At 46.9% G+C, this 12,627-nt stretch overlaps 1 protein-coding gene across 3 annotated transcripts in view; it reads left to right on the top strand.

The window, feature by feature from the left end:
• Positions 1-340: 340 nt before the first annotated feature.
• BSPRY (B-box and SPRY domain containing) overlaps positions 341-12,627 on the top strand; it is a 29,141-nt gene continuing 16,854 nt past the window's right edge. Inside the window, exons 1-2 of one of the 3 annotated variants that reach the window (XM_069575382.1) lie at positions 341-686; positions 5,054-5,152. In XM_069575382.1, coding sequence (XP_069431483.1) covers positions 486-686; positions 5,054-5,152 — 300 coding nt within the window. In that variant the 5' untranslated portion in view covers positions 341-485. The remainder of the gene's footprint in view (positions 687-5,053; positions 5,153-12,627) is intronic. The other 2 variants (XM_069575384.1, XM_069575383.1) reach the window with 2 other exon arrangements.

Raw genomic sequence — 12,627 nt, 5'->3', positions numbered from 1 at the left:
CCTGGAAGGTCCTCAGCCAATAAACAGCTAAATGGGATTTGACCTCAGACAGCCTGACACCAGAATCTAGCTTTAAGCTACTTGGTTAAAGTTGCCTGTCAAAAAGAGTTGTTGGGGTATTACATGATGGGATGCTTGTAAAGCGCTCAGCACAACTGGCACTTAGTAAGTGCTCAATGAACAGCACTCAACTTCCTACAGTCACGTTAATGTGTTTTATGTTTATTACAAAACAAACACGCGATAAAACGCGATTCAGTAAAACATCAAGAAGACTGTTGAAGCGGGCGGGATCTGGCCCGGCTTGGGGCGGGGTGTGGGGCGGGCGCCCGGCGGGCGCCCACCCGGCAGCGGGAGCGGGGCGGGAGGAAGCGGCGCGGTCTGGGCGCGCCGGGCGCTCTGCGGGGCTCGGGGGGCGGAGCCAGGGAGGCCCCGCCCAGCCGCCACCTGCGACAGGTGGAGCGCTCGGCACCCGGCGCTCGGCCATGTCCGCGGAGGGCGCTGGGCCGGGGCCGGGGCCGGAGCCGGGGGCCGGGCCGGGGCCGCTCTGCCCCGAACACGGCCAGGCTCTCAACGGGTTCTGCTGTTCCGAGCGACGGCTCGTGTGCGCCGCCTGCACGGGGCTGGGCGGCCGCTGCCGGGGGCACCGCATCCGCCGGGCCGAGAAGCGCGCGGAAGAGCTGCGGGTGAGCGGGCGTGGGCGCCGGCAGGCGGCGGGCTCCGGAAGAAGGGGGCGCCGTGTGGGGGAGGCGCTGAGACCCGGCACGGGCCCGGCAGCGGGTCGGGGAGTCGTGGCTCCGCGAGAGGCACCGGCTGTGGAGCGAGGCGGTTGAGGGTGTGGCTTCTGGAGTCCAGCTGACCTGAGTTCGAGTCCCACCTCCATCAGGTCCTCTCTGTGAGTCTCGCAATCTCTCGGCCTCAGTGTCCTCATTTGTAGTTTGGAGGCATTTATTAAACGTGTTGCTCGGTGGGGCTGGCTTTGGGCAGTGAAGGGCTCCGCTGCTCTAGGTGCCCGGGACAAGGCGTTCCCCGGTTACCGCCCCTTTGGAAACTTGATAAAACTCGGTCTCTCCTTGTTTCCTAGACCCTCGACTCAAAGCTCCTCCCCTCATCCTCCCTTCAGCTTTCCTGGTGAGGTGACTTCTCTTCCCTTTCAGGATTGGCCTGGACTGTACTTGAAGCCGGTTTCACTTAGGTAAACGGAGGGGGCGGGGAGGATGTCAGGAGGCTCCTACTGGAACCTTTCACTTAGGCCTTCTTTCTCCCCACCTCCGCCTCCAGCTTGGCTTCCTGCCACCAACCTCCCCTGTGCTGCTGAGATTGGAGAGTCAAGTCCATGGGGCTTCCTATCTCCTTCCACCCCACCTTTGGTCCCTGGGGATTTCTTTGCAATTTGATTAACCTGCTTGATTCTCCCAACCTCTCCCTGGAGGTCTGCGCAGCTGTGACGCCTGAGGGCTCAGACTGGACTGTTATAAACACACCTGACAGGGTACTGGAGAGAGGGATTCAGTTATCCAACAGCACCTGAAAAACTCCTGGTGGGTAACAAGTAGGACCACCAAGTTGGTGATGATGAAAATAAATTTGGATAATGTGGTATAATGAACTGGCACGATGGATAGAAACTTTGGAACTTTGCAAGTTACAAAGCACTTAAATAGCCATCATCTCATCCCATCCAGACCTTTGAAGGTGTGGTCCTACCTACCTTTAATAGATGAGGGAGCTAGCTGAAGCCCAGAACAGGGCAATAACTTTCTCAGGGTTCCAAATGTTCAGGGGCTGGACCAGAGGAGTCATTGCCGAGGCCAGAGAAAAACCACCTCTTTGCGTCAGTGGTTGGAGGGAGGAAGTAATGCTAATGGGAGTGAGAACTTAAGACCTTTTTAGAAAAGTTGCCATCAGGGCTGAATCTGAGTGGTAGAAGGGGTTGAAACCTGGAGGGGGAGCAAGCCTGCTGTTTGCTTTGGAATGGACTCTGCCTGGTGCAGGGGGCTTTCCCTGAGCCCTCCTAAGGCCCTTCACATATTCATCTTATTTGCCTGGAGGGGATGTGTCTTGCCTTCTCTCCTTCCAATTTTTTAAAAAAATTATTTTTAGCTGTGCTGGTTCTTTGTTGCTGCCCAGGTTTTTCTCTGTTGGTGGCAAGTGGGGGCTATTCTGTAGTTGCAGTGTGTGGGCCTCTCTCGGCAGCAGCCACCTCTGTTGCCAAGCACGGGCTTCAGGGCACATGGGCTCAGTAGTTGTGGCTTCTGGGCCCCAGGGCACAGGCTCAATATCTGTGGCACACAGGCTTAGCTGCTCCGAGGCATGCAGGATCCTCTCAGACCAGGGATCAAACCGAACTCTCTTGCACGGTCAGGCAGACTCTTCACCGCTGAGCCACAGGGGAAGCCCCCTGCCTCCAATTTTGAGTAAACTGTGGGTTCTTTGCAGACTTCTCTGTCCCACTGGCCAATCAAAGAAATTTTGCCCCAGGGCAAGATTGTTACTAAACTGGGCAAAAACAAGGCCAGCTCAGCAACCTCTCTGTTACCTTCTGGATACCTGCCCTGTAGCTTTTCAGAAGCTAGTCTCACTTCCCTCAGTCTTGTGGTGTGTGGTGGCCACAGCTTTCTTCCAGTCAAGTCATTTCTTTAACTTGGTTGTTTGGGCCAGTGACGTGTAAGACTGAGTCCTGATTGTGGAGGGAAGGATTTATAAGAACTGCCTGGAAGAGACAGCTGAGTCGCCCTTGGCAGATGGAACTGGGGCAAAGCTCTTAGGGGAAATGGTGGCGGAGCTGCTGCTTGGAAGTGCTCCAGCTGTTACCTGGAGAAGTGGAGTGGCAAAGCTAGGACCTGGCCGTCTCCACGGGCAAGTCACTTCTCTGTGGGCCTCGGTGTCTTCATTTCTAAAAACTCTCCCCTGTCTCAGGGCCAATGCTCACAGCTTTGGGAGCTGTGAACTGCTGAAACTCTTGTGGCCAAGGAAGTGGGTGTTCATTCATTTGACAAATACTGAATATTTATTCAGGGTCTTCTATGTATAGAAACTCTCTTCTAGGTAGTAGGACATAGAGAACAAGTTAAAGTCATGATGCTCATGTTCCTGTAGGGGACGACAGCTACCAAAGTAGTAAACAGACTCACGATATACAGTCAGGGAGTAATAAGTGCAAGGGAGAAAAAAAAGTAATGACAGGAAGTGTGGGATGGTCAGGGAAGGCTTAAGCCTTCTTGGAGTCGAGAAACAAGACATAAATGGGAGATAGAAGGAGCAGCAGGTGCAAAAGCACTGAGGTCAGGACGGGTTTAGTGTATTTGTGGAACAGTAAGAAGGCCGGAGTAGTAGGAGGACATTGGACAGAAAGGCAGAGACCCATCAGGGGGGGCCTTGTTGGTTTCAGTCTCACTGTGGGTGCACTGGAAAGCCACGAGAGGGCTCTGAGCTGGGATGTGACTTGATCTGATTTCCTTACCAAAGGTGGCAATGGCTAACGAGGAAGCTGGGGAGGTGGTCAAGAATAAAGGCCCTGTTAGGAGACTCTATCAGCAGTTGCTGTGGGAGATCATGGTGATCTGGGTGGAACAGCAGAAGTAAAGGTGAGCAACCTAGATGTCCATCAGCAGATGAATGGATAAGAAAGCAGTGGTACATATACACAATGGAGTATTACTCAGCCGTTAAAAAGAATACACTTGAATCAGTTCTAATGAGGTGGGTGAAACTGGAGCTGATTATACAGAGTGAAGTAAGCCAGAAAGAAAAACACCAATACAGTGTACTAACACATATATATGGAATTTAGAAAGATGGTAATGATAACCCTGTATGCGAGATAGCAAAAGAGACACAGATGTATAGAACAGTCTTTTGGACTCTGTGGGAGAGGGAAGAGGGTGGGATGATTTGGGAGAATGGCATTGAAACATGTATAATATCATATAAGAAACGAAGCGCCAGTCTAGGTTCGATGCAGGATACATGATGCTTGGTGCTGGTGCACTGGGATGACCCGGAGAGATGATATGGGGAGGGAGGTGGGAGGGGGGTTCAGGACGGGGAACACGTGCATACCTGTGGCAGATTCATGTTGATGTATGGCAAAACCAATACAGTATTGCAAAGTAAAATAAAGTAAAAAAAAATTGTGTACCCCCCCAAAAAAAAAGAAGTAAAGGTGACCATAAGTGGCCAGAAGAGAGAGAGAGACTTTGGAGAAGAGGCTGGTAGGACTCACTGATGGATTAGATGTGGGGTTGGAGAGTAACTCCTGGAGTTTTGGTCTGGGTAGCAAGATTGATGGAAAAGGCAATGGCACCCCACTCCAGTACTCTTGTCTGGAAAATCCCATGGACAGAGGAGCCTGGTAGGCTGCAGTCCATGGGGTCGCTAAGAGTCAGATAGGACTGAGCGACTTCACTTTCACTTTTCACTTTCATGCATTGGAGAAGGAAATGGCAACCAACTCCAGTGCTCTTACCTGGAGAATCCCAGGGATGGGGGAGCCTGGTGGGCTGCCGTCTATTGGGTCGCACAGAGTCAGACACGACTGAAGTGACTTAGCAGCAGCAGCAGCGAGATTGATGCTTGGAAGTGCTGTTAATGAATGGGGATTCCTTGGGGAAGAGCAGCTTAGGAAGCCATGTTTTTGTGCTCAGTTGCAGGTGTGGACAGTTAGGGGGCTGGATATAAATGAAGAGTGAGTATAAGAAAGTGATTATGATGGGCCATGGGATTTGAGGATCAAGAGGGAAGCAAGGCCACAAAAAGGGATGATGGACAGTGAAAAGTGCTAAGACTAATGTACTGGTGACTCCATCTAAGCTGAAGGATTGTTGGAATGGAGATTCTAGAGTGCGTGATCCAGGATGGAAAGTGGTGGGTAGGATGTGGGATCCCTGAAGATTTTGGAAGTGGCATAGTTTTCAATAATGATGAGTTCTGAGATACGACCATGGGAGTGGAGTAGGTGGCTGAGGTGGGGTAAAAGGGGAAAAGAATCACTGGAATGGAGTGAATGGACCAACTGTGGATCCAGATACCATGGATGTCATCTGTGTTGCAGAACAAGATTGTGGACCAGTGTGAGAGGCTGCAGTTACAGAGTGCTACCATCACCAAATATGTGGCTGACGTCCTGCCAGGGAAGAACCAGAGAGCAGTGGTAGGTAATTTTTCCCCTCCCCCCCCACCCCCGCCCAGCCCCCCTCCTAGGATAAGCTCTCAGCCTTAGGGGCTTAGACCAGTCTAGAGTTCCTTCCCAACCTCACAGACCCATTGTGTTACTGACAAAGCTGGATGCTCAGGAAGGATGGTTTCCTCTTTCTTGGTTTTACATCTGGGCAGAGTGGGTTGTTCCTAGAATGCATTTGATGCAAAAACTGATTTAAAAATAACTTTCTTCAGGTAAAAGATCAGATGAGTCTTCTACCATTTTAATTATTTTGTGCTCAGCCCCGGTATTATAAAATAACCAATGGCTTTTACATTGCACATTCTTTGTGACAGTCTTAGGCAGGAGGTGGTAGTAACATCCCTGTTTACAGATGGAGAAATGGGTCCCCCAGAGGTTAATTGACTCACAGAGTCAGTTCTGTGAGCTGGATCGTCTGACTCCCTGAAGGTGATCCCTCTGCAGCACCTCACTAGTGCGTGCGTGCCAAGTCGTGTCCAACTCTATGGACTGTAGCCCACCATGGTTCCTTTATCCATAAGACTCTCCAGGAAAGAATACTGGAGTGGATTGCCATGACCCCCTCCAAGGGATCTTTCTGACCCAGGGATCGAACCTGTGTCTCTCTTGCATGTCCTGCATTGGCAGGCAAATCCTTCACCTCTGGTGCCACCTGGGAAGCCCACAGCGCCTCACTGCCGATCCTTTATTCAGTTGACGCATTGCTGCTGCTGCCTCTTAAGTCTCAAGTGTGCCCTTCAAGAGCAGGGGCTATGAGTTTCTTCCTGCACACCCCTGCCCTCCTTCCCCAAAAGTACATGGAGCAGACGTGGTACTATTTTAGCCAAAAAATAAATGATTTTGATCGCAAGGAATTGAATCCAGTTGAACTACTGATAGCATAAGTGAAACAGCATTTCTTGGATTTTAGATACACGAGGCTTTCAGAACCTAAAGAGGATGAGAAGCAGGAACAGACAAGCTGCTAGAAGTCCAGGCAGCTCTTCTCTGTGCATCTCTGCTTCTCTTTGCCTGATGATTTCGCTCTGTTTTTCTTCATCGTTCTCCTTTTCTTGTCTTAACTGCACTGGCTGGGACCTCAGTGTGATGTTGAATAGAAGCTTTCGTAGCAGGTGCTGATTTTGAGGGGAATACTTACAACATTTTTGTCATTTATTTGATTATTTAACAAACCTCTGTAAGCACCTGCCACACACCAAGCACAATTGGTCTATGTGCTAGAGGTTCCACAGTGAACAAAACGTAGGAAAATTCTTGTTTTCGTGAAGCCTGCATTCTAGTCAGGGGAGGGGTGTGTGTGTGTGTGCGCATGTGTGCGTGTGCATGTTTAGTCGTGTCTGACTCTTTGTGACCCTGTGGACTGTAGCCTGCTAGGCTCCTTTGTCCATGGAATTTTCTAGGCAAGAATACTGGAATGGGTTGCCACTACCTACTCCGCAGGATCTTCCTGACCCAGGGACTGAACTCCTGCACTGGAAGGCAGGTTCTTTACCTGCTAAGCCACCAATGGAGAGGGCTAATAACAAATAAAATATATGCTATGTCACAAGGTGATAACCTCTATGGAGAAATAGAATGCAGGAAGGGGGTGGGTCATGTTGAGAATGGGGTTGTAATTACATGTGCTGTGATCAGGAATTGCCTTATTAAGAAGATTGATATTTGTATAAAATTTTCAAGAGGTGAGGGAATGGACTGTATATCCTAGGGAAAAGTATTCCAAAAAGAGAAAAGGCAAGTGCAAAAACCCTGAGATGGGAGCGTACCTGACATGTTGGAGCAGAGTAAACAAGTAAGAAGACAAAGGCAATGAAGTCAGAGAGCAGTGCATGGAGCTAGGTAGAATCCTCATGGGTCACACACAGAGACTTTGCTTTTTATTTGGGGAAGGCAGGAAGTTATCAGAAGTAAGATGATATGACTTAAGATTTAAAAGGAGCGGCTGCTGTGTTGAGAAGTGACCATAGGCAGCAAAGGTAAAAACAGGGAGACTGGTGAGGAAGTGTTGCAGTAATCCAGGTGAGAGCTGAGAGGGGTTTGGACCTGAGTGAGTGTGGTAGGAAGGGTGAGAAGCAGCATATATTAATATGTACTTTCTGAGGGAAGAAAGAGCAGGATTTGCAGATGGGTTGGATGTAGTTTGTGAGAGAAAGGGAGGAGGGATCAGGTTAACTCTTATTTTTTTTGATGTGAGCAACTGGAGGGATGGGACAGCCAGTTACCGAGGTGGGGAAGGATTACGTGTAGAGTGATGGCTGGTGTGGGAGGAGACTAGAGTTCAGTTTTGTACGTGTTCAGTTGGAGATGACCATTAGGCATTCAAGTTAAGATGTTGAGTAGATAGCTGGGTACACAAGTCAGGAGAGGGCTAGGCTGGAGACATAAATGTATCAGTGTGTAACTGAGGGTGGGGTTTCCTGTGTAGCTCAGTCAGTAAAGAATCTGCCTGCAATGCTGGAGACCTGGGTTCGATCCTGGGTCGGGAAGATCCCCTGGAGAAGGAAATGGCAACCCACTCCAGTATTCTTGCCTGGAGAATCCCATAGACGGAAGAGCCTGGTGGGTTGCAGTCCATGGGGTCACAAGAGTCGGACACGACTTAGTACACTGTCTTTTTTTTTTTTTTTAAATAAGTGAGAGTATAAAGTGAAAGTCATGGGAAATGATGAGATCACTAAGTGAGTAAAATACAGATAGAAAAGAACAGGGGTCCAAGGACTGAGCCCTAGGGCACTCTGACATAACCGTTGAGTAGATAGGAACAAGCAAAGTAGACCAAGAAGGAAGCAATCGGTACACAGGAATAAAACGGTTAATAAGAGTGCTGTGTCCCCCAATAGGTTTCAAGGAGATGGGTTCAGATTTTGCAGAGAGATCAAATCAGCGGAGACATGAGAATGGACTCTTCAGTAACATGCTCCTCGTTGGAGATCCTGACAGGAGGAGTTTGGTAGAGTACTGAGGTAAAAGTGTGAGCAGAGTGTATTTCCAGAGAGAGTAGAAGAAGAGCAATTTGAGATAGTTGGCACAGATGACTCTTGAGGAATTTTGCTGTAGAAGGAAGCTGAGAAATGGGATGATAGTGGCGGGGGATATGCCATCAAGAGATAGTGGAGGGGGATATCCATCAAGAGACGGATATGCCATTAACAAACAAGCAGATGTTTGTTGCTTGGTTTTTAAGATGCGGGAGATGACTCTGTGTGTGTATGCTGATGGGAATTGCTCAGTAGAGAGGGGAACGTTAATGATGCAGGAAAAGGGGACAATCTGGTTTAGCAGAGGGGGTGGGAGCTAGTAAACAAGTGGAAGTATTGGCCATAGGTAAGATGCACAGGCAGTTTATCCACAGAAATGGGAAGACAGAGGGCATGAGCACAGGTGCAGGTGGATGGGTAGGTGTGGGCAGAGCTTGTTGAAGTTCTCTTCTGAGAACTTCTGATTGCTTCTCTTTTCCCTTCTGATTGCATCTGTTTTCCATTATTATTTCCTCTTTATGATTTTTTTCCTTCTCATTTTTTTGGGGGGGATTTACTCTGTAGTTTGTTAACTTCCCTAGCTGAACACAGCCTATTGATTTTAGTCTTTTTTCATTTTCAAAGTGAGCATTTAAGCTATGTATTTCCTTCTAGGTATTGATAGAGGGATATCCCACAATTTTGATGTAGTATTTTCAGTGTCATTCACTTATAAGTATTTTAAAATCTCTACTACAGCTTTTTTCTTGTGCTATGAGTTATTAGATTTTTAATTATTTTATTATTAATTATTTATACTTTAAAATTTTCAAATATATGTTTTTACCTTTTACATTAGTATCAGTATCTTAGTTCCCAGACTAGGGATCAAATTTGTGCCCCCCTGCATTGGCATCTCAGAGCCTTAACCACCAGACCTCCAAGGAAGTCCGTAATTAAGCTTATTAATAAGTTCAAATTTTCTCTATATTTACTGTTTTTTTGATTGCCAGATTTTTCGATTACTGGCAAAGGGGATTTACATTTTCACACTATGCTGTGAATTTGCCTATTTTTCCTTATAATTTTGTCAATTCTTTTTATATTCTTGGTACTATTTATTAAGTATATATATTTAAATTTGTTATATATTCCTGGTAAAACATCCTTTTTGTCACTTTTCAGTGACAGTACTCTTGTTTGGAAAATCCCATGGGCGGAGGAGCCTGGTAGGCTGCAGTCCAGGGGGTTGCTAAGAGTTGGACACGACTGAGTGACTTCACTTTCACTTTTCACTTTCATGCATTGGAGAAGGAAATGACAACCCACTCCAGTGTTCTTGCTTGGAGAATCCCAGGGACAGGGGATCCTGGTTGGCTGCTGTCTATGGGGTCATACAGAGTCAGACACGACTGAAGTGACTTAGCAGCAGCAGCAGTGACATTTTATCAACAGGAATCCTTTTTGCCTTTAAGACTATTTTGTCTTTTACTCGTTACTAGACCAACAAATGTTTTCTGGATATATCAGTTTCTTTTCTTTTACTTTCAACTTCTTATGTTGTTTCAGGTGTGTTTTAGAAACTGGATTTTGTTTCCTTTTTAAAAAAGTCCAGGGCTTCCCTGGTGGCTAAGTGGTAAAGAATTCTGCCTGTCAGTGCAGGAGACACAGGTTTGATCCCTGATCTGGGGAGATCCCACATGCCATGGGGCAATTAATCACCTGCGCTACACCTATTGAGCCTGTGGTCTAGAGCCTGGGAACTGCAACTATTGAGCCCATGCGCCACAGTTACTGAAGTCTGCGCCCCTAGAGCCCATGCTCTGCAAAGAAAGAAGCCCCCGCAATGAGAAGCCTGCACTCCACAGTGAAGAGTAGCCCCGCCTGCAGCAGTTAGGGAAAAGCCCGCACAGCAACAAAGATCCGGCACAGTCATAAGTAAATAAATAAATAAAATTTTACAGAAAGGTTACAAAAATATTTATAAAAAGTCCAACCTGATAATCCCCTGGCTTTTAACTAGTGAGTTTAATCAATTTATTGCTATTGAGATTACAGATATACTTAGATTATGGCTGTCATTTTATGTTTTCTGTGTATGCTTAGTCATGTCTGACTCTTTGTGACCCAATGGACAGTAGCCTGCCAGGTTCCTCTGTCCATGGAATTCTCCAGGCACGAATACTGGAGTTGGTTTCTGTTTCCTACTCTGGGGATCTTCCTGACCCAGGGATCGAACCCACGTCTTTCGCGTCTCCTGCATTGGCAGGTGGAGTCTTTACCATTAGCCACTCAGGAAGCCTGTTTTCTATGTAGTCCACTTTTACTATTTTTTAAAATTAATTTTTACTGGAGTATAGTTGATTTACAATGTTATGTTAGTTTCTGCTATACAGCTAAGTGAATCAGTTATACATATACATAAATCCACTCTTTTTTAGATTCCATTCCCATATAGGTCATTATAGAGTACTGAGTAGAGTTCTCTGTGCTGTATAGTAGGTTCTTATAGTTATCTGTTGTATGTCTGTGTCAATGCCAGCCTCCCAATTTATCCTTCCCCTGCTGTAGTCCATGTTTTCTATGCTTTTTTCCCTTCCTTTCCTCCCTTCTTTTGAGTTAATCAACCCCTCCTCCCTTCTTTTTCCCTGTGCTAGCTTGAAAGTTGTATATTCTATTTATGGTCTCTTTTTGGTTCCCTTAAGAACTTTTTAATTAATTTAAAAAAATTTTTTTTTTTTTTTTTTTACTTATGCTGGGACTTCGTTGCTGCACACAGGCTTTCTCTAGTTGCTGTGTGCAGGATTCATTTTAAAGCACATCTTTTAATAATTCCCTCATTTGTAGAAAGTTTTCCCTTTTTTTTTTTAATTAGAGAGGTCTTTATTGCACTTTTGTTTTGTATGATGGTTTACATGAGTATACAATTCTAAAGTAAATCACAAGCCCCATTCAGAACAGCTAGTTGAATCCTCAGCTCTTGATTACACTGGTCTTCAGTTTCCTTTCTACTTTTGGACTCCAAGGGATTTCCTTTTCTAAGCTGCCAGAAGTAGCTTCACTTTAAAACGATGCTTTGGTCTATTTTTCCAGCATTTCTGTGTTTTGGTCTGTGTGTGTTAATCACCCAGTCATGTCTGACTCTTTGCGACCCCGTGGACTGTAGCCCACCAGGCTCCTCTGTCCGTGGGATTCTCCAGGCAAGATTCAATACTGGAGTGGGTTGCCATGCCCTCCTCCAGGGGATCTTCCCAAACCAGAGATCAAACCCAGGTTTCCCGCACTGCAGGTTCTTTACCATCTGAGCCACCAGGGAAGCCCGTGTTTTGATCTAGCAGGGATTTTAGTTTCTTCAGGGATATCTTTGGAAAGCAAAAAATTTTTTTTTCCCTGGGAGTGACTCAAGAAGCGTGTTGAAATTGACTGCAGCCCTCTTGTCAGGGGGTATCTAATGCATGTTGGGTCTGTTCTTGATCCTGTTCATACAGTACAAACGGGACTGCAGAGACCCACCCATGGGAAAGGCACTGAGGTGGGCTAGAGAGAGGAGCAAGAGCTAATGATACCAAATATGTATGTGCCAGGCTTTGTTCTTCTTATATATATTGACTCACTTGACCCTCACAGTAGCCTTATGAGGTTGGTACTATTAGTATCTTCATTTGATAGATTAGAAAACTGAGGCCCAGGGAAGATAAGGAACAACGTTCCATAGTTAGTAAATAGAGCAGCTAATATTTAAACCTAGGCGCTGTCTCTACAGCCTAATTTCCTAACCACTGTGTTATGTTGCCTCCAAAGAACACTGGACTTAGAATCTGAACCCCGGGGTTCACGCAGCCACTCACTCAGGCCGTCTCTCTTCTGCCTGGGGCACACTGTGGGTCTCAGTCTCTGCTGAAAGACAGGCCTAACTGTCCCCTGCACTGTGCAAGGCAGGTCTTTAGGGGCAGGAAACAAGGAGAGCCAGTGACTAGCCCCGACTTTCTGGCATGAGGGAAATAGCTCACCCTCAGGTGTCTGGCAAGAGTGCAGGAGCTTCAGACAACAGTGCCATTGGGGAGGATGGGTTACCAGATGGCATTGATGGAGGGGAATAGTGTTGGACTGAGAGTCGGGAGAACTGGGTTCTAGCCCCTGCTTTGCCACTGACTCGGTATGTGAGCACCACCAAGAGATTTTTGACTTAAGGTAGAAAGAACTTTTCCTGTTAATCATTCAGTAAATATTTGAGCACCTGCTCCTTGCCAGACACTGTGCTAGTTGCTAGGGGACACATGCTAAATTCATTGACTTAGAATTTATTTCAGCCCTCTTGTGTGGCAGATTAAGAATGCTACCATAGAAGCAATTGCAATGGACGGATTTGGGGTGTAATGAGCTTTTTGTCCTCAGCCATGGTCCAAATAGATGCTTCCCTCATAGCTCAATTGATAAAAAATCTGCCTGCAATGCAGGAGACCTGGGTTTGATTCCCGGGTCGGAAAG

This window comes from Ovis canadensis, chromosome 2, assembly GCF_042477335.2.
Source record: "Ovis canadensis isolate MfBH-ARS-UI-01 breed Bighorn chromosome 2, ARS-UI_OviCan_v2, whole genome shotgun sequence".
Taxonomy (NCBI): domain Eukaryota; kingdom Metazoa; phylum Chordata; class Mammalia; order Artiodactyla; family Bovidae; genus Ovis; species Ovis canadensis.
The sequence above is the reverse complement of the archived record's forward strand: the minus strand, read 5'-3'. Positions and strand labels throughout refer to the sequence as shown.